This window comes from Pteropus medius, unplaced genomic scaffold (assembly GCF_902729225.1).
Source record: "Pteropus medius unplaced genomic scaffold, Ma_sr-lr_union100, whole genome shotgun sequence".
Taxonomy (NCBI): domain Eukaryota; kingdom Metazoa; phylum Chordata; class Mammalia; order Chiroptera; family Pteropodidae; genus Pteropus; species Pteropus medius.
In genome coordinates, this window is record NW_024345600.1 from 4,985,149 (window position 1) to 5,003,489 (window position 18,341).

The window sequence follows — 18,341 nt, forward strand, 5'->3', positions numbered from 1 at the left end:
ACCCTCTATCTTTAAAAACTATCTTGAAAGCTTCGAGAATATATAGTTTAAAAATTTGCCTCACGGTATACAGAAGCATTGTCTATACTTCGTACCATGGACAAGGACCTTATTGGTAGTAGTATAGTAATCTTTGTCCCCAAATCTTTGCCTCCCGGACTCCAGGCGGAGGCCGTCCAAAAGGCTGCGCGGGAGGTGGGCTGGTCTGGGCGGGAGGCAGAGGCGCGGACACTGCGTCCAAGCGGCTCGGTGGGCTCGCGTCAGGGTTCAAAGTGTGGATGAATGCGGCCCGAGGAGGGAATGTGAGGGCGGGGAAGGTGTGCAACGGAAAGGATTCATCTCGCGGTTTCGAGACGGAAACAAACCTCGCACCCCCACCCGTTTCCCTTCCTCCGTGAGGACGGTTTGGAAGCGGGTGGAGAAAGCGCGTCCTCGAAGCGCTCTCGCGCTCCCGATTCCCTCCCAGCGCGCGCGCCCCATCGCCTCGCCGCAACCCGAGAGGTCGGCGATGGCCGCCGGCGGGGACCGGGAGCCTAGAGGGCGGGTCCCGTTGCAGATGTTAGAGCCACTCTGCGGGGGCCTGCTGGCTGACGGAGCCCCTCGCCCCACCATCCGCCGCCCCGCGTCGGCCGCGCAGTCGCGTCTGGAGGGCGGGGCCGCGGCGCGCGCCCGGGCTCTGCACGCGGCGCCTCGCTCTGGGGCAGCGCGGGGCGGCCTCCGCCGGCGTCGCGCGCGCTGTGTGTAAGCGGGGTCGCGCGCGCGCGCGCACGCCGGGCGACTGAGGGAGCGAGGAGCGGCCGGGCGTGAGTGCGTGTGGGAACGAGTGTGTGTGGAAGTGGGGTGAGGGCGAGCCAGAGCGACCGCGAGGCTGTGAGAAAGTGGGCGAGTGTGCGAGGGCGCCCGGCCTGGCTGTAGGAGCCGCGGTGGCGGAGGAGGAAGGAGGCGGCTCCCGGCATCCCGACCCCCTCCCCCTTCTCCGCGGACCGTCAGCCCGCCCCGCAGCCCGCGCTTCCCCCGGAGGCCCCAGCTGGGCTCCGCTGGCCGAGAGCTAAGGAGCAGCCACCCGAGCCAGGTGAGCGTCCGCTCTCTTCCCTCGCCCAGGGTCGGGGGTGAGGCAGGGACGTGTCGGCCCCGCGCCCGGCTCCCCGCAGCGGGCGGGTTCGGCCGAATGGACTCGGCGCCGAGCGGGGGGCTCGGCCGGGGTGGGGGCCCGGCTGTGCGCTCTCCTGCCACGGGCCCGGAAAGGCCGGGGGTCGTTTCAGAGCTGTGACGGTGGGGAGCGAGGCAGAACCTAGACTCGGGTATGCTGGGAGGGGTCGACGATGCCGTGTGCCTGTGGCTGGGAGGACTGTGTTGGAGAGTCAGCGACCTCGGGCGTGAAGTACGGTTTTCCTGTTGTGAGGGGGTGTGGTAGCCCTGGGAATGCGCTGTGCTAACCTGTCCCCAAGAGTGTGGTAATCTCTGCTGCCCCTGTTTCCATTAGACAAATTCCTGTGGTGTGACCGAGGGAGGAGGATGTGGTGTTCCTTCTGCAGTCGTGATGTTTTTAATTCCATGTTTTCCCCCTTACGTGTAAATTTTAGAGAGTGTGACAGTGATTCCTCTTTCCTTTGACATCCTTTGAATAAGAATAGGGTGACAATATCATTGCCTATTTTGGTTGACTTTTTTTTTTTTAAAGCATTTGACCCTGTTGCAACTCTTACTTCCCCCTGCTCCCCTTTAAAAAAGCCAAAAAGGGGGTAATTTCAGATTTACTGATTTATCCTTATGTTTGATATCAGATTTGTAATCCCAGTATTTTATCCCATTTGTGTTTATGAAGAGATGGGTCTTTAATTCTGTTCTATGAGTGAAGTTACACTAACCGTGGTGAATATATTTTCGATGTAAATTCTTTGTGTGCTATTATTTTCCCATTAATTATGAAATTGTTCCCACATCTTTGCTGAGTTGGATTAAATTCTCAATCTGTATGGAAAGTACACGGGAAGCTTAGTATGGAAGATATTCCTTTTTTGTAGGCTTGTCATATTATATTTACGGACATTTTAATAACTAATTAAAATTTACATGTTTAAATCTCATTTTAATTCTTTCACAACATTAGGTAGTTTAAACGTATTTTTTTTTTTTAAACAATTCGTTGTCAATATACTTTAAGATATTCATTTGGAATAAAACACTCTCTGAAATTCCAATTATGGAGATTTAACGTTTATATTTTAGAACAAAAAACTAATTTAAAATATTAACAGTCATAGTTAAATTTTTTTTTCTAATGGTTACCGTGCGTTATTTGGTTAGTGTGTCAAAGGGGAGGAGACCTATTTTGTTTTGAGGTAATCTTGTTTATTCCTTTCTATCTTGGTTAGTGCTATTAATTTCCTTCTTTCATGTCATAGATTTAGTTGTTAGTTTGGCAACATGGCTGTTGATGTTTTTATCTTTTTCTGTCTCCCTTTTTTTCTCTCTTGTCTTCTCTTACCCCCACCAGGTGCTGGAGTCTGCTTTTCAGGGAGGGGGGCAGTCTGTGATTCTGAAAAAAGAGCCAAGAAGGGGAACAGCAAATTCAGTCACTTACAATCCTCCACTCAGTCAAGAGCCACTTTTTTTTTTCCCCCGCCTTTTCCCCTGCAGGGGGCAAGGAGCTGCATATCTAACCTTTAGACTTTTGGCTACCAGCTAAAATTCCACTTATCTTAGTTTCTGTGGGGATAGCTTTTAAAATTTTTTCTCATGTTTCCTTAGAGTCCCTATTGATAGCATCTGGGGGTGGTGGGGAGAGTGACATGAAGAAACTATCCTTTTTATTTTTCCTTCTCATTTAGTTCCCTTTTCCTCTCCAGAGGGAAATTGCCAGCAACATCTTTTAAAAACTCTACCCCTTCTCAGCTATATTGTGAAGAAACACACTAAAGTGAATATTCTTTTTTCCTATGATCAATGAACACCAACCAAGCTTCAGGCATTAGTTTGTTGGGGCACAGGATGAACCAAGTCCTTTAAAATATCTCCCAATTCTTCCTTTGCCCAATTTGTATCCACCTGGGATTTGCTACTGGGGTAAGTCACTGGACTGATTTCTCAAAACTTCTCCCCACCCTTTGAGCTGAAAGACTGAACAACATGAACCCTGGAAGGGGTTGGGGGAAGGGGACAGAGCAGAACCAGTTGTCCCACACTTTGGGAAGTAGCCTTTATCATCTTCCCTTGGGGAGCAGGCATAGAGACCTAAACTGAGAGAAAATGGGTGGAGGAAGAACTTCTATACCCACGAACAACATGTGAAGAGTGAGAGAAAACCAAACATAAAGTAAGGAGGGTGAGTTTTTATTGTATGTTGCTTGCTGACAACTGTTTTGGGGGGTACTTTAGTGATATGGATTTGTAGAGAGAATTTATGGCAGGTTAGTTTAAAAAGTATTCTCTGCAAATGGGATTAAGTTATAAGCATATGAGAAGAGACTTTAGAAATTGTAATAGATACGTTATTTTAAAATCTGAGAGAGTAGATTGTGATAGGAACAATGAAAAATATTTTTAAATGTTAGCTGTACTGGCATGTGTCGTTTCAAGAGGCTGAATAGGGGAGATTAGGTACAGATGTTGGGGAAATTGTCTTTCATTACTTGGGAATTTTCCTGCTTGTCATATTAAGGGTTGTTAAGAAATAATGTAGTACCTCCAAAAATATTCGTACATAATGTATTTTAGATTCATGTGCCATATGTATCTGTGTATATATTAGGTTTGCAAAAAAGAAAGACTGACTTTTGGCTTCATAGTAACTAAATGCCATGGCGTTATTGCCAATGTTTTCTTTTCCAATGCCCGCCCCCGCCCACCCCCCCTTTTAAAATTGGCTTGGAGGACAAAAGCCACAGAGCTCGCCAGCTCTACTCCCTTAAAGCCTGGTCTGCATGGAACCCTGTTTATATCTTTTTCCACCTTTTACTGAAATTATCGTACCTCTTGCCCGTTAATTGTTAGCAAAGCTAATTATTTCAGGATCAGTTGTATAGTGATGATGGAAAGTAGCATTAGGCTTTGGTTGTTTTTTATAAGAAATACAATTTTGACAGCCATGTTTAGATCATATGGGATACACATTTGCCTGGTATTTAATATTGAAAATAGCTATGGTTTTTTTGATGCTCTCTTAATGATTTAATATAGTAAACCCCTTTAACTCCTAACCCTTAACTTTTGTCTGTCATATGTGAGGTTCTGTGTTGCCCGCTAGAGATAACAGCAGAGAATAAAACAGGGATTGTCTTCATTGAGTTTATAGTTTAATTTTATTGATATCTGTACTTTTCATTTGTCAGTTCCCCCAGCATTGTCTGGGAGGAGTCTACTAGATTCTTATATAAAATTTGAACCAATTTGTGAATTGATGAATTAGCAAAACAAATTTGTATAAACGTTGATATGCCCAATTCATTTTTACTACTTTTCTAAAGTGGTAATACATCATTACCAAGTTGTGATTAAAAAAAGAAAAATCCAAATCTACCTCTTACTTAAAAGTTTTCAATCTATTCAGCTCCTTATCTATTCTTTTTCCTACCCCCTTCCCCTCCTCTCTCTCTCCTTATGATACTTGCTCTTGGCTTCTGGTTCTTAGGAATAAGTTCTCCAAAATAGAACATGGGTTTGCTATATGAGACTAGTTCTCTGTTACTGCTCTGCTGTCCCATATTTGATAGCATTTTAGACCTTGATATATCTTCAGAACTGCATCTTGAAAACTCATGCAGGTTTGCCGAAATAACAACCTTGGAATTCTGTGATGCTTTGGAGTTATCAGTTTAGCTATATCTATAAATATAAAGCCTTCAGCTTGAGTATATTAATAATAGCTTTCCAACTCTTTCTCAAAGTAATGTTCAATGTTCAAAGAAAATTTGGCCCAACATTTAACATGTCAAATGTAATGAACTTTGAGCTGTACTGTACATTGTGTCTCAGGAACATTTTTCAAATCTTGTGCCATGTTCTAAAGATACTTTATATAAACTTCTGTTGAAAGAAAACTATATGTTTTTAAGCTTAATATGTTTTATATACCACTTTCTATTGGGAATTTTAGTAACTAAGGAACAGGAAACTTAACATTTTTTCACCCTTTAATTGAAAATGTGTAAAAATTTGCATGTTAATTTGCTCATGACATTTCACTCCCCTTTTCAATATTTTTTAAATTATGGTAAATCCATATAACATAAAATCTACCATCTTAATCATTTTTAAGTACACAGGTTAATGGTTTAAGTACATTCATATTGTTGTGCAACCACCACCATATCCATCTCTGGAACTCTTCATCTTGCAAAACTGAAACTCTATACATAAAACAATAACTTCCCATTCCCCTAACCCTCAGCGCCTGATAACCACCATTCTATTTTCTGTCTCTATGAATTTGACTCCTTTAGATACCAGAGCATAATGTCCTCAGGGTTCATCATGTTGTAGCATGTATCAGCATTTAATTCCTTTTTAAGGTATAGTCTGTATATACTACATTTTGCTTATTTATTCATCTGTGGATGGACATGAGTTGCTTCCACCTTTTAACTATTGTGAGTGATGTTGCAATGAACATGTGTGTGCAAATACCTCTTTGGGACTCAGCCTTCAGTTTTTTTGGACCTAAAAGTGGAATTGCTGGATCATATGGTAATTCTATTTTTAATTTTTTGAGCAACCACCATACTGTTTTCTATAGCAGCTGCACCATTTTATTACGTTCCTACTCACAATTTGCAAGGCTTCCAGTTTCTCCACATCCTTCCCAACACATATTTTCTGTTTTTTGATAGCCATCCTACTATGTGCGAAATAGTTTCATGGTTTTGATTTGCAGTTTCCTAGTGATTATTGATGTTGAGCATCTTTTCTTACTCGTAATGTTTTAACAATCAGATAATATTTTAGCTCTGTGAGGGCTGGGACTGCATCTGTTTTGTTTACCATGGTATTTTAGGTAAAGTGCATTGTAGACAGTCAAATATTAATTGAATGTATTACTTAATTGAATGCTTAGTTTTGTGTACTTAGTTATCTTGTTAGAATCTTAGTTTTCTGTGATTACAAGTGATTTTTGACTTTGAACAGTTTGCTTTTTTTGAGGGAGATATATACAAATACTTCTCCAGGGATGTTGTGAAAAGGAGCTTAAAAATAAAATGATCAAATGTAAAATGATGATCTTATTAGTATAAGAATATAAGAATAAAGTCTCACTTACAAACATTACTTGTTGACATGCATACCTCGATGTGAAGGAAATAATTTCCTTTAGTTTTTGAGCAAGATATGGTAGAATCAGTGGCCTATAATAAAGAATCCACAAATATCATTGACATAAACAGGATAGCAGTTTATTTCTTTCTCTTGCAAAGAGGTAGTAGGCAGTCCAAGGCCATGTCTCTACACAACTGTTAAGGATTCAAGTTCTTCTAACGTGAAGTTTTGTTTTTCCTAGAGTTGACTTCATAATCCAGATGATTGGTTGGTAGAGTTGAAGCCATAACATCCACATTCCAGGTAGCAAGGTGGAGGAAGGGCCAAGGAAGAGGACACCACTCAACCCATTTCCAATTTGCTCCAAGAATACTTGTTGGTGGGGCTTGAGTGGTGCTTGCACCTGCAGCATTTACGCCGAGATAACTCGCAAATTACAGCCCTAACCTTATCCCCAAAGTTTGCCACGAAATATCTCACTTTTATTATTATATTTTCACATCGCTCTAGTATATCAGTCTTTGGAAACAAATGACACCATTTTATTTATAGCATTCTATTTTTAGTAGTGGTATTTCCATTTACAAAATACAGTAATTCTCGATCACTGAAAATGTCAAATCTTAGGAAACATAGTATTCCTATGTGTGATGTTAACATCGTTCTCAAATAGTCATTAGCCGGAGATTCATTTGATGAATCTGATTTATGTATACATTTTTTTGTTACATTAGGATCAGAGACAAGTTCTGTTTAGAAATAATCCTAAGAACAGTTCTTATATTCTGTTTTCGCATTGAAAACTAGTCAGATTTGCTTCACTCTCAAAGAGTGTGTTTATGTAAAATTAAATTAATGCTGTCAGTGAGCTGTACATTTTTTTTTCCTAAATGGGAAATAAGTTAAGTATGCTTCCTGGAATTTGCAGTGTAGTACTTTCACTCACCTCTCATTGGCCAAGATTTAGTTATATGACCATATCTACTTGTAAGAAAGCCTAAGGGATACACACATGGCATTATACTTAGCTTAATGTCAGATATCTTATTACTAAAGAGTACATAGAAAATGGATATTGTGAGGCAATTGGGGATCTCTGCCATAGGGTGTATGGAACTTGAAGTCACTTGGGCTCTACTACCTTCTCATTATGTGAATTTAGACAAGTTAACTAACCTTTCTTCTAGAACAGCTTCACTTGCCAAATAAAGACAATAATGTGTCAGGGATGGTTTTGAGGATTAAACGAGAAGATAAAAATAAACTGCCTAACACAGTATTTGGACATATACCCACTCAAAATGTGAATTTATTTTTCTTATCTAGATTCTCTTCGATATCTTTAAGTGTAGTACAAAGAGCTCAGAAAACCTGACTCCTAGTCTTTCCTCTACTATTGTGATATCTTGGGCAAGCTGTTTCTTTAAAATAGGATAATATATGTCTGTTCCTCACATAATTATATGACAGTAAATGAGAATATATATGTGGAAAGTATTTTGCGAACTGTAAATAGAGAATGTATTTAACTTTACCTGAATGCATTGTTTTGCCTTTATGCTGCACGTATTTCTTTGTAGGAATGGGAATTTATAGGCACTTGTCTATATATTCCAAAATATTTCCTTATCTTCATTGCTTTTTCGGTTTCTGTGTAAACACTCATGTTTTACCATTATTTTTTTTCAGTCTTTTGGTAAAGGGACCATATTGAATTTGGTTAGGAAAATCGTTATCTTCTTATTTTTCACCTATGATCATGTATATAGCTTTTTAAAAAGGGTATCATAGGTGAAAGAGCTATAAGAAGGAGAGTGTATGAGTGGATGTGTTATGCAAATTTTGAGAAATTGGATGTTTGGTCTGTTTTTGAGGCATCCTCTTTCGAGTATAAGGAGAGTACCATGAGGACTGTTATACATTTCTTTTCTGTCCCTGGTGTAGTCAGTTTTGATTAATATCCAGCCCCTTGCTGCTGCTTTCGCAGCATTCCAGTCTACCTTCAAGTTAATGTAGTAAAGAAAATGACATTTTATAAACTTAGAACACAAAAACAGTAATATTATTTTAAGTGGCATCTTAGCTAAAGGATATGATTTATATAGGAACTACCTGGTTTCAAAGGGATATTCTTTTGTGATCATTTATTGATGAACATTATTAGTGGGTAATGGAGTAACTGGAATAACACTATTATTTGGGTGTTTCTGAGACTCTTCTGAGCTTTTCATCTTAATGTTTATTTTTTGTACCTTAAACAGCAAGTCAGATCTACTTCTGACAGACTTTTGGATAAAGTAAAGAAAAGGAAAGAGAGTAAACTTTCATATACCAAATTATGTGTTGCGTTTAGGGGAGCAGTTGGGAAGAATTGGTGACAGTAGAACTCACTGAGAGAAAAAGCCTTGGTATACAGATTCTTGCTTAAAAGGTGAAGTATCACAAAGTTGACGTTAAAAGGTACAGTTTTATTATTAAGTTACATGACACGAGAGAGAGAGTGCACGTGCACAAGCTATTAATTTTAGGGAATTGGCTAGTGCGATTGTGGGACTGGCAAATTTGAAATCTGTAGGACTGGCCAGTAGGCTGGTAACTCAGGCAGAGTTTCTCTGGGAAATCTTAGTTTTGCTCTTTAGTCCTTCAACTGATTGGATGAGGCCCACCCACATTATAGAGGCTAATCTCCTTTACTCAAAGCCAGTTGACTGTAGATCTTAATCACATTTACAAAATGTATTTCACAGTAACATGTAGACTATTATTTGACCAAACAGTTGGGCACCATTGCCTAGCTAAGTTGACACATAAAATTTAACCATCACAATGGGAAATCCAGGTGTTGGAGCATGTTTGTGGTGACTAAAAATAAAAATTCATATTTTTACTTTCTCAACCGAGGTAGTAGTGGGTGGCATTAATTAGGGATGCCTAATGGCACATAGAAATATGATCTGTAATTCAGTTTAGAGTTGCTGGTGAGAGAGATATTCAGGTTTCAATGATAATTGTTGAAACCTGGCTGAGGATGACATTTCTAGAGAAAGGAGAGAAGGGTTTAAGAATGAAGCCCTGAGGATTATGTACAGAAGGAAAGCTGTAAGGGAAAAAAGTCACAGAAAAAGAGCCTGAAGGAGTGTACAACTCAAGATACACGTGTTATTTTTTTTCTATAAACCTGTTCCAACTTCTGTATTTCATATCCAAGACAGAATGATGTCATTGAAAGCATTCTCTAGGAATTGCCAAACGGAGTAAATTTAGTTTGTGTATTAGTATTTCATTTTTTTTCTCTACCCTTTATTCTTTTTCAGTCTTTTGATTCTGAGTTCATATGCTGTGTCTTATCTGGAATAAAGAATTTTCCTAATAGTAAGAGATATCTGAATAATCTTCAGATGGTAGATTGTGATTTTTTACCAGAATAATTACTATTGTGAAAGGGCCTCACAAGAAAAGTGAATGAGTCACTTTATGATTCACATTTAATTAGCCTTACCTAGACTATTTGAAGATGACAGTGACTTTTTTAATGGTGTGCCTATCCAGAAGTTTGCATGGGAAAACTATCTCTAATATAAAAGGAAATTCTCTTTGAATTTCTCTTCATTTCAAAAAATATACATTAGTAGTTATCAATAGTGTTTATTTGGTATCTGATGTTTACACATACGTTGTTTTCCTTGATACTTGGGAAATAGAGGGTAGAAATTAGTTGATCTGAGTTTACGTTCTAAGAGGAGAAATACTGTAGTGTATATGTAGACATTTGCAAATGCTTTATTTATCTTATACTATTGGAGAACACTTTTTTTTTTAAACTTACATATACTTTACTTGATTGAAAGCTTTCTTATGGTACGTACAATGTTTTATATAGTCGATCTCTACTTTGTTCACACTAACTTCAGCGAGTTGTATTTGAGTTTTTTATGCTCAAGACGGCTCAGTTGCTGCTGTTGGCATTGGTTTGTTTTCTTTCAGGATCAAGGTGGATAGTTTCATATAAAATCTTATTTTTAATTCTTTGGCAGTTCTTTCCTATATTCTTAGTTTTGCATAATTATACCTACATCGTGGAACCAGCATCCTAAAGTCCCCAAGATAAATCCTCCCACGCCAACATCACAGGATCTTCTAATTCTGTCTTCCTCTTCCCAGGTGCCCTGGTGCCGCAGGGCTCTGGTATGGCAGCCATGTGGATGAATTGGCACCTTCAGCTCCACCCTCAATAAGCTCTTCTTGTACAGATAACTTATTGAGTAACCAAACCTACTCCGTTAAATGTCAGAGGGGAAAAAAAGGAACCATTTTATTTTACAGGGGACTCTTTTCTCTATTAAAATAGTGACTATAATTTGAACTTTTTTTTTCTTAAGATGCAGGACTATCATTTTGGTGTACTTTTGGGCTCCTGGACTGCATAAATTTATTGTTTGCTTTTGACTGCTTAGAAACTTTTTTGTTTTTTCTTTTTCTTTATGTTACTGGGAAAAAGGGAAGAGTAGATGTTTTAAAATAGTAGGGGAGGAGGAGGCTATCAGAGGAGGCCCGCTGGTCCTTTCCAGGCCCTCTGCCCCACAGGAAGGCATTGCTGGCCAGACCATGAGGGTGGTGGTAGGGATGATGCAGAGCCTCTTGTCTTTGGGGTTGGAGAGTCTTCATATGACCATTTCTTGGATATGGTTAGATGTGAATTCCAAAGGAGTAGCCTTAAAAAGTTAAGCAGCCACTGCAGCAGCAGCCCTGGGCACCAAGGATGGCCAGCCCCAAGTCCTCCAATGGAAACAGGAGTGGCCATTGGGTGGAGAGGTTGTGCCCTTTAATTCCCGGTCAATAAACTGGTCTGGACAGGTGTCGCTTGGAGATACCAGCACCAATGGAACCACAATTAATAAGCTGAAAGTCGTTAAGAATCAGATGGGCTCTTTACAAACTGGGGATGTCATCTTTACAAACTTGGTATACAGAAATAATGAGTTGGAACACAGTGTGGCATACTTCTATGACCTTTACATGAAAAGCAAGGCATAACAAAAATCTTTTGAAGCTGATAAAGAAAAGGTATTCTATATAATTTAAAGATACCTCGGTTCCAGGTGAGGTGACTTCCCTTGAGATCCTGCCATGTTTCCTGCCACTTAGGCGGGCTTTGAGAAACCATAGCCATCGAAACTAATGTCACCCCTTTTCAGCACAGCCTCTACCTCTTTCATAGAGTCTTCTTTTGCAGGGCAAGAGCATTCCTCCAGTTCTAGGTCCGGGGTACAGGCACCCCTTCTGAAAGATTGTGGCAAGTGATATCTCTAGATTGGCTTCAACTCTCCCAGACAGAAGGAATATCATTTTCCTTGTTCAAACCCCATTTAGAGAATTTGGAGCCCATTAAAAGGAAAATGAAGAGATGGGGATCCTAAACCAAACCTGCAGTTTGCTGCATACTGATGTAGAAACACCCAAACTTTATGTGGCTGTGAAACCAGATGAGATAGAGATGCTCATGTGCATCTCAAGTTGCATGCCTGTGTGGAATGGCAGTCCCGGAGTGCTTTCACTGTCCTAGCACAAAATCACTGGAAACACCATGTTGTGTTGCCGTGGTGACCTGGGCTTTTTCTGAGAGCTGACATATCAGTATTGGCAGAATGTTTCTGCTTCTCAGTTGCCAGTGGCTGTAATGTCCCATCCTGATTTCTTTTGGGGCCCGAACTGCTGTGCTCATGCAATATTGTTTCATACAATGAAATTCAATCACATTGGTGAATAGACGATGTTCAAGAACTAAGTGTCAGAGGAGGCATTGAGATGGCTTCAGAGTGTCAAGAAAAGGGTGTTTCAAAAACTGCCCAATATAACATTTTATAAAGCCATTTTTCCAGTTCTCTCAAGGGAAATTGGAAATCTCTACATTAGGTACTATGGTGTGACTTTTGTGGAGCTTTTCCTTCTAAGAGTGAGACCCTTCCTAGTGGCCTGGGAGACCCTGTAAGGCCACATCCCATCTTCCTAGTGTGTAAGTTGAGTTATTACCATATCTAGCCTAGGGCTTGAGTGGGCGTGTTCTTACCCCAGCTGTGCAGCAAGGTCACAGAGGGCCAGGAGGCTCTGGGCATCTCCTTTGCTGGTTACTTGAGTCTCGCCCTGATGCATTACCACAGCTGAGAGCTCCTTCCTACCCCTTGCTTTTCCACAGCTACAAGCCCCTTTCCTGCTTTCCTGTTTATCTCCCACGTTATTTTTGTTCATTCCCTGCTTTCCAGTGACTGATACCTTTGAGGCCAGGGGTCATGAAGCAGGTATGGCAGGCCAAGGTTTGGGGTGTGTATGTATTGTGGGGTGCCTATGTCCCATGATATTCTGGTCTTAACCACTGTGGGCATCTGTGGAGCAGGCCCTTCTGGCTGAGACCCTGGGGAGTGCGTGAGGGGTACATTGGGGACAAGTTCTAGCAGGGAGATGGTGGAAGCTGGCTGTCAAGTCAGTATGGCTGTTTCTTCCTCTAGTCCTTGCCCTTGTCCTTTCCATCTGTTAGTTTGCCATGTCATCTGAAATAATAATAGGAATTTTATTTTTGAAAAAAAATTCTTTTGTTGAAATCACCTGTTACGTTTGTTAGTAAAAGATAACTTTTCACTGCGTCTCAGGAAAATGAATTTCAGCTGTTATCTTGCTCACGCTATATATAAACTCTGAGAAACAAAACTCTATTTGTGGAAGAAAGTCCTTTTTTGCATTCTAGTAAACAAGCTGTGTTTGTTTTAAAATCTATTTAAAGAAAGAATGAAAACACTAAGAAAGAGCATGCTGTCCTGACTGAAATACACAAATTTTAATGAAAAGACTTCGGCATTTATTTGGTTATTTAAAGTTCTTTCCCACATTCTCAAATTATTTACTGTGATTAAAGTTACTGTGTAAATAACTTCAGTGTTAATGCTCATCTAGCATTTTTTACATACCTATAAATGTTTATAATAAAATATACATACAACAAAATAAGAGAAGAAAATTGAATTAAAAAAACTATAGGTACTTCAATATATATGATGAGAGTTTGTAGTGATGGGAGAGCTATGGGAATATGGGGAGAGGTAAATCATTTGAAAGTAGATGATCAGATTAAAGTATATTCATATGTAATATATGGAATGATATTGAAAGCTTATGATAAGTGACCTGCTGTAATTATAAAACTGCAGTGCTAGCTTATTCAGTAGAAAATGAAAAAATCTAATTTCAGGGGAGGTTGTCACTTTCCGTATTTTTAGTGGTGTAAAAATTTTTAATTTGCACGGGAAAAAGTGATGCTCTTATTATCCTGTTTCTATAGTTAGTATGTAATCAGCATCTATTTGTGTAACAGCCAGAAATTAAGTAGATTTCTTGATTTGTATGTGTATTTTCTCTTCCATCTAGAAAGAGTTTACATTCAGGAGGAAATAATCCAGAAAAAGGAAGAACAGACAGATCAAGATGTGTAGCTCTGTGGCTGCCAAGTTGTGGTTTTTGACAGATCGTCGCATCAGGGAAGATTATCCCCAGAAAGAGATCTTACGAGCATTGAAGGCCAAATGTTGTGAGGAGGAACTGGATTTTAGGGCTGTGGTGATGGATGAGGTGGTGCTGACAATCGAGCAAGGAAACCTGGGTAAGTCTATACTAAGTAATGTTTTGGATTTTTACTTAGAATATGGTGAATCTGCATGTTTTGGGAATAATTAGGACAAAGGAATTGTTAATAGCCTTATCATACTAAGTATTATCTAATTTTAAGAAATGGAAATGCCAGTATTTATTAAACCCCTTATAGTATTATTTAGGAAATAGTTGGAATTTTTGATTAATTTTCAGAGAATACTTAATGGGTTAGTATTGTTAGCAATAATGTTGGGTAAGGATATAAAATAAACATTTAAAATATATTCTAGATCACTTACTTGCTTCGTGACTGGAATCATAATGAGGCTATATATTTTAATTTCCTCATCAATAAAATGGAGACAAGTGGCTGTTGTGAGAATTAATATTCAAAGTACAAATCTTCTATTGTTGAGTAATTTCATTCACAGGCTGGTTAATAGACCAGAATCTTGCCTGATTAATAACATATGATACCAGAGATTTAAGTAAATAGAATCTCTTTGGAAACATTTACTCTTTATTCTCTGCTCTCTTAACATCTATTTCATTCTTAGTACCTTTCTACACAGTTATTGTTGCTTTTGAAAGAAATGCTTTAGAAATGTTTCTAATTTGTTTCACTTGAGTGAATAACTACTTACTACCTTTATAAAATAGATAGACACTATTTTCAGTCCAGCTCTCTTTTTTTAATATATGTGGCTAGGTCCAATACACATATCCTATCATATATAGCAACACATATATCCTAGGATGCATTTTTCTATTTGTGCAAAAAACATTGGGAATTTGCTAGAGATTGCATTGACTCTGTAGATTGCTTTGTGTCCAATCCATGTACATGAATATTATTTATTATTTAATTTCTTTCAGTAATGTTTTATAGTTTTATACAAGTATTTCACCTCCTTGGCTAAGTTAATTCCTAAGTATTTTATTCTTTTTGATGCTGTTGTAAATGGAATTGTTTTTGTAATTTCATTTTTAGATTGTTCACTGTTTGTGTATAGAAATGCAACTGATTTTTGTGTGTTGACATTTTATCTGCTACTTTGCAGAATTTATTCTAACAGTTTTTTTTTTTTTTGTAGAGTCTTTAATGTTTTCTCCATATAAGGTCATATTATCTGCAAAAAGCAATACATTTTACTTCTTCCTTTCTAATTTCTGTGCTTTTTATTTCTTTTTCATGCCCAATTGCTCTGGCAAGAACATCTAGTAGTATGTTAAATAGAAGTGGTGAAAGAGTAGGCATCCTTGCCTTATTCCTGATCTAGAGGAAAACCTTTTCAATCTTTCACCACTGAGTATGATGTTTGCTGTAGCATTTTCATATGTGGGTTTTATTATGTGGAGATGGTTTTTTCTTAATCCTATTTTGTTGAGATTTTTATCATTAAAGGGTGTTAAATTTTATTAGATGCTTTTTCTGCATCATTAGAGGGGATCAAAGTTCCCTGCTTCATTCTGTTGATGTAGTATATTACATTGATTGGTTTTCATATGTTGAATTATCCTTGCATTTTAGGAATAAATATCTCTTGGTCATGGTGTATAATCCTTTTAATACGATGCTGAATTCTGTTTGCTCGTAGTTTGTTGAGGATTTTGCATTGATGTTCATAGGGGATACTTGGGTGTAGTTTTCTTACAGTGTTTTTTGTCTAGTTTTGATATCAGGGTTATGGTGGCTTCATAAGAATGAGTTAGGAAGTGTTCCTTCCTCTTCAATTTTTTGGAAGCGTTTGAGAAAGATTTGTATTGGTTCTTTAAACGTTTGGTAGAATTCACCAGTAAAGCCATCAGGTCAACTGGTCCTAATTCATTGGGGGTTATCCTGGCTTTTTGGTACTTCTTTTCCATTGTTGTATAAGTAGACAAACCCATCCCCAAATAACAAAGTTATTTCATATAATTAAAACATTTTAATTTATTCTGGACATTTTTCTTAAATATTCCCTTGGATGTTTCCTGTTAATTGTGAAGAGAAGAAAAGTGAACAGTTTGAGAGTACCTACTATTTACAAAGCATAGTGCTAAGAACCCTAGCTACATATATCTTTTTTTCTTTTTCAAAAGACTAATAGCTTTATATCTTTTTATTGCACAAATGACACAGACAGTATCAAAACATAAACGTGAAAGCAAATATCATATGAATATCCCTTTTCTTCCTGTTATTAAAGTTAATAGGGAACTCTGATTATATTTAGTCTGCATGCTAAATCAGTCTACATTTTTGTTATTAATTCTTCAGTGAGATACTTGAATTAAATTTATCTTCTCTGCCAGCACTGAGTGTAAATTATGTCTGTCTGATTAGACTGTTTGCCTGTCCTTTTCCAAAGTAGTTTAGGAAAGTGAAGAAATAGGATTAGTTATACCTCCAATGCTATAAACTCTTCCACATTTAGGGATCAAATTGTTCTTGGAAATGGCTATAGTTTTATATGTGATGTTGAGTATTATGAATTAGAGTATAGCTGTATGAATAAAAGTTACTATGAAATTACAGGTAGTAGAAGTGAAATAAACTTTAGAAAATGTGACATGCTTGCAAATAGGTATGCAAGTCCTTATATAAGTGCCATGTCAAAATAATTCCCTTCATTATTTATTATTCCATAGCTTTTAGTTTATACTTATTAATACTTAAAATTATATGGTTAAATAAATTACATATTTTTATTTATATTTACTTATATCTGTATTAAGAAAGTTTATATCATGTAGTTGTGATTGCTAAAAGTTGGGTAGAGTAAATATTTGTCTTTAACCTGGAGCTACTGTTAAAAAGTTTTCCATTTTTCAAAATGTACAGAGAGGCTGGACATTTAAAAGAAGCTTTGCATACATTACCAAGTTGCTTTGCTTCCTCTCTCTCCTCTTCTACAGTACTCTGTTGCTAGAAGACTGCAGCAAATTTTTATGGCTGGCTTCATTAACAATAATTTAGATTATGTTTTTCCTCACTTCTGTATAGCTTTTCTTTACCATTCCAAGAAAGATTGTTATTTTATGGGTAAAGAAAATGTAATAGTTAGGTTGGATATAGTATTTTGAGTTTTAATTTTCAAATCATATTAAAATAGTAAGAAAAATAATAAAAACAGGCTTTCATGTTAAATTAGCAAAATAGAAGAGTATCTTCTAATACTGAGTCCTTATGCATCAAATATTAAATAAAGCAGATATGTTCAATCGGGAATTGAGGACAAAGGTCCTATTGCCAGCAACCTACCCACCCTACCTTCATAAACTGAAAGTAATGGAAAGCCACTACCAGTTATTAATGATGTACCGTGTACCAGTCATTTATTAAGTACTTTACATGCATCCCCCACTCCCTCCAGCCCTTTATCCTCCTCAAAACCTCTCAAGTGGGCTAGGATTTTATCCTAAAGTTCAGAGTACTTAAAGAAGGTGCTCAGCAGATACTTTTGAATGGATAAATAGATGAGTCCCTTAAGGATATTTTGTCTTTTTGTTTATCAATTTCATGAAGTGTTTCTCTTGAGCCAGTTTTTTTTAACTGTCTATAGAAAAGCTAGAGAGAGTGCATTCAAACATGCAGAGATTAAATGTCAGCATTTATAAAATCCAAGGAGGTGAATTATTTTAGCTGGTGGCATCAGAGTTCTCTAAATTTGATGTTTTATATCCTTTTGCCAGTTTTTGGGGCAGTTTGTTATCTTGATCTCAGATTTTGTATTTTTTAAAGGTACTTACAAAAAAAAGCTAGCTAGTCATTACTTTCAATAAAAAGTGCTTTAAAAATGGATAGCCATAATGATTGGTTGTTTGCTTACTTTCTATTTTCCTCTTCTCTTTATTTTTTAAAAATTTATTCAATTTCTTTGAACTGAAAAAAAAACCCTTCACTCATTTTCTCTTTTTTAAACACATGACTGTCAGCTGCAGTGCGGCAATCCTCAGTGATAATGAGCACACTGTTAGAGTAGTTTTTCTTTTGTTTCTTTCTGTATCACTGATAAAGGTCTGGAGAAAGTGTTTTATTAGTTCCTCATCATTACCAAACGAACTTAGAATTCAAGAGACAAATTTTGTCTTTCCCTGGGATTAATAGCTAGATAAGTCTTGGAAACACATTAGAGGGGAAAAGGCTTACTGAGAGTGTTAAAGAGGGATGTTTTGATAGGAAACACAAAATATATCTCGTTAGAAAGCAGCCAGATATGAAAGGTATATATAATATTCTTATAAGAATGGATTCTTAGAGTGGCATTTGCAGTGTCCAGGAGATCAGTAGCAGAGTCGTAAGAGATGTCACTTAGCCTGTTTCGGCTCACATTCTTTTGTACCTGCCCTTCTTTCCAGCCTTGGATCACCTGCTTGCCTAAAATAACAAAGTATTTGTTTCTGTTACTGGAAGCATTGGATTTCTTTCCATCCTCGATAATACCCACGTAGTGTACTATTCAGATCTG

At 38.0% G+C, this 18,341-nt stretch overlaps 1 protein-coding gene across 15 annotated transcripts in view; it reads left to right on the forward strand.

Moving 5' to 3' along the window:
• The first annotated feature begins 736 nt into the window (after window positions 1–736).
• The window catches only part of RIMKLB (ribosomal modification protein rimK like family member B), a 36,095-nt gene continuing 18,490 nt past the window's right edge, over window positions 737–18,341 (forward strand). For 9 of the 15 annotated variants that reach the window (XR_005655269.1, XR_005655261.1, XR_005655262.1 and 6 more), the window contains exons 1-2: window positions 743–1,072; window positions 13,669–13,900. Coding sequence is in view for 5 of the 15 variants with exons in the window: in XM_039874267.1 (XP_039730201.1) it covers window positions 13,726–13,900 (175 nt within the window). In the remaining 10 variants the exon portion in view is untranslated. Of the gene's footprint in view, window positions 1,073–2,497; window positions 3,326–13,668; window positions 13,901–18,341 lie in introns of all 15 variants that reach the window. The other 6 variants (XM_039874267.1, XM_039874266.1, XM_039874268.1 and 3 more) reach the window with 6 other exon arrangements.